The 2500-nt window shown below is 43.4% G+C and overlaps 1 protein-coding gene across 1 annotated transcript in view; it reads left to right on the forward strand.

The window, feature by feature from the left end:
• LOC134466170 (unconventional myosin-X-like) overlaps positions 1-2500 on the forward strand; it is a 68893-nt gene that overhangs the window by 38032 nt on the left and 28361 nt on the right. Inside the window, exons 19-20 of the mRNA XM_063220067.1 lie at positions 1359-1441; positions 2171-2273. Coding sequence (XP_063076137.1) covers positions 1359-1441; positions 2171-2273 — 186 coding nt within the window. The remainder of the gene's footprint in view (positions 1-1358; positions 1442-2170; positions 2274-2500) is intronic.

Raw genomic sequence — 2500 nt, forward strand, 5'->3', positions numbered from 1 at the left:
ATGTAGCACTGCATTACGCCGGCGAGGTACGTTAGCATTAGCATGTCACCCTGTAACACTGCATTACGCCGGCGAGGTACGTTAGCATTAGCATGTCACCCTGCATTACTGTACACTGTAACACTGCATTACGCCGGCGAGGTACGTTAGCATTAGCATGTCACCCTGCATTACTGTACACTGCATTACGCCGGCGAGGTACGTTAGCATTAGCCTGTAACACTGCATTACTGTACACTGTACACTGCATTACGCCGGCGAGGTACGTTAGCATTAGCATGTCACCCTGTAGCACTGCATTACGCTGACGAGGTACGTTAGCATTAGCATGTCACCCTGTAGCACTGCATTACGCTGACGAGGTACGTTAGCAAGTCACCCTGTAACACTGCATTACTGTACACTGTACACTGCATTACGCCGGCGAGGTACGTTAGCATTAGCATGTCACCCTGTAGCACTGCATTACGCCGGCGAGGTACGTTAGCATTAGCATGTCACCCTGCGAGGTACGTTAGCATGTCACCCTGTAACACTACATTACGCCGGCGAGGTACGTTAGCAAGTCGCACTGTAGCACTGCATTACACCGGCGAGGTACGTTAGCATTAGCATGTCACCCTGTAGCACTGCATTACGCCGGCGAGGTACGTTAGCATTAGCATGTCACCCTGTAGCACTGCATTACGCCGGCGAGGTACGTTAGCATTAGCATGTCACCCTGTAGCACTGCATTACATCGGCGACGTACGTTAGCATTAGCATGTCACCCTGTAGCACTGCATTACTCTACACTGTCCACTGCATTACGCCGGCGAGGTACGTTAGCAAGTCACCCAGTAGCACTGCATTACGCCGGCGAGGTACGTTAGCATGTCACCCTGTAGCACTGCATTACACCGGCGAGGTATGCTAGCAAGTCACCCTGTTGCACTGCATTACAAATCAACAACGAGTAACTATGGCAACATTGAAAGTGAAAAAAAGGCCTTTGAAGTATTTATACTTGACCAGCCAAACACGTTACAGGCACAATCGTGGTATTATTTTCAAAGGATGTTTTTATTGGAAGGAAAACTGTATAGAAAATGACACGATTCTTGGCATGACTTTTGACCCTCTAAACCCCAATAATTGTAACAATAACCAATATTATGAAGGCAAAATGCAGCACCCAGTAGTCAGATGTGTTCTGAGCACAATATTTGGCATTCTCTCTTTCTCTATCACATACACACTCTACCTCTACCTCTGTCTGTCTGTATCTCTCTCTCTCTCTCTCTCTCTCTCTCTCTCTCTCTCTCTCTCTCTCTCTCTCTCTCTCTCTCTCTCTCTCTCTCTCTCTCTCTCCTGTGTAGGTTCTGTATGAGGTTGGGGGCTTCCTTGAGAAGAACAGAGACACCTTCAGAGACGACCTGCTGGGCCTCCTGAAGCAGAGTCGGTGCGTATATAAAGTGCACATCAATAATACAGTACACCACCTTTTGAAAAGAAACATTTTGAACAATATGTCAATAAAAACACCAAATTATGCTCAGAAATGTGCATGGAGTAAGTTCACTACAACATCTGTGAAGTTAACCACAAGACAGTATTTTGTCTTATATATGACATACTGTATATATTAAATGACATATATCTTTGGGTAACTGTAACTCAGTGTCTTTTGTACTTCATGTTTGTAAAAATGGGATAATGTGTAATCTAAAAATATTGATTTCAATTGTTATATTTCATGTACTTAACCCTGCAAGACACGGTAAAGGTTTTTCAATGAGTGGGAGAATTTGAGTCCTCTGGTGGAATGGTGCTTCCTAGTACCAGTGCCACGCACTGATGAAGGCTTGATAGCCGAAACGCGTTTGCTTTTTGGACATGGTGGTAATATAAATAAAGAATGAGACGCAGTTTGTGAGTGCAGTTTTTTCTTCCTTAAGTTGATAAATTTTATCGCGCACCCAAAGACTTTCGTTTTTTCCAAGAAGTTGAGCGCGTCCTTTGCCAAAACTTGAAGCTTCCTAAGGGGTTACCTGATAAGAGGAAGATTTTTTTTTGGACATTTGGAAAGTTTTAAGTCCCAAATGGGAGGGCATTAAATTAACAACATAAGCCTGCTTGACCATACAAATTCTTGTATTTTACGTATGTTTTTGGTGTTTTGGTTTTCTAGGTCGGATTTCGTCTACGAGCTGTTCGAGAGAGTCCCCTACCAGAATGTGGAGTCTTTGAGGAGCTCCAAACACGGGCGCCTCACAGTCAGCTTACAGTTTAAGGTAAAAACACAAAAAAATACTGTAATAAAATGGCCGCCTCACAGTCAGCTTACAGTTTAAGGTAAAAGTACATAAAAAAGCAAAATACTGTAATAACAAGGTCACGTGTCAGTTAGCCTGCAGTTTAAGGTGAACTGCAAAACACACAGGAGAATGTAGTGGATTTAGTGGCTTTTGTAGCCTTAAGTCGTAATTTAATTGGTGTATTTAATTAATATTAATTATAT

This window comes from Engraulis encrasicolus, chromosome 16 (assembly GCF_034702125.1).
Source record: "Engraulis encrasicolus isolate BLACKSEA-1 chromosome 16, IST_EnEncr_1.0, whole genome shotgun sequence".
Lineage (NCBI taxonomy): Eukaryota > Metazoa > Chordata > Actinopteri > Clupeiformes > Engraulidae > Engraulis > Engraulis encrasicolus.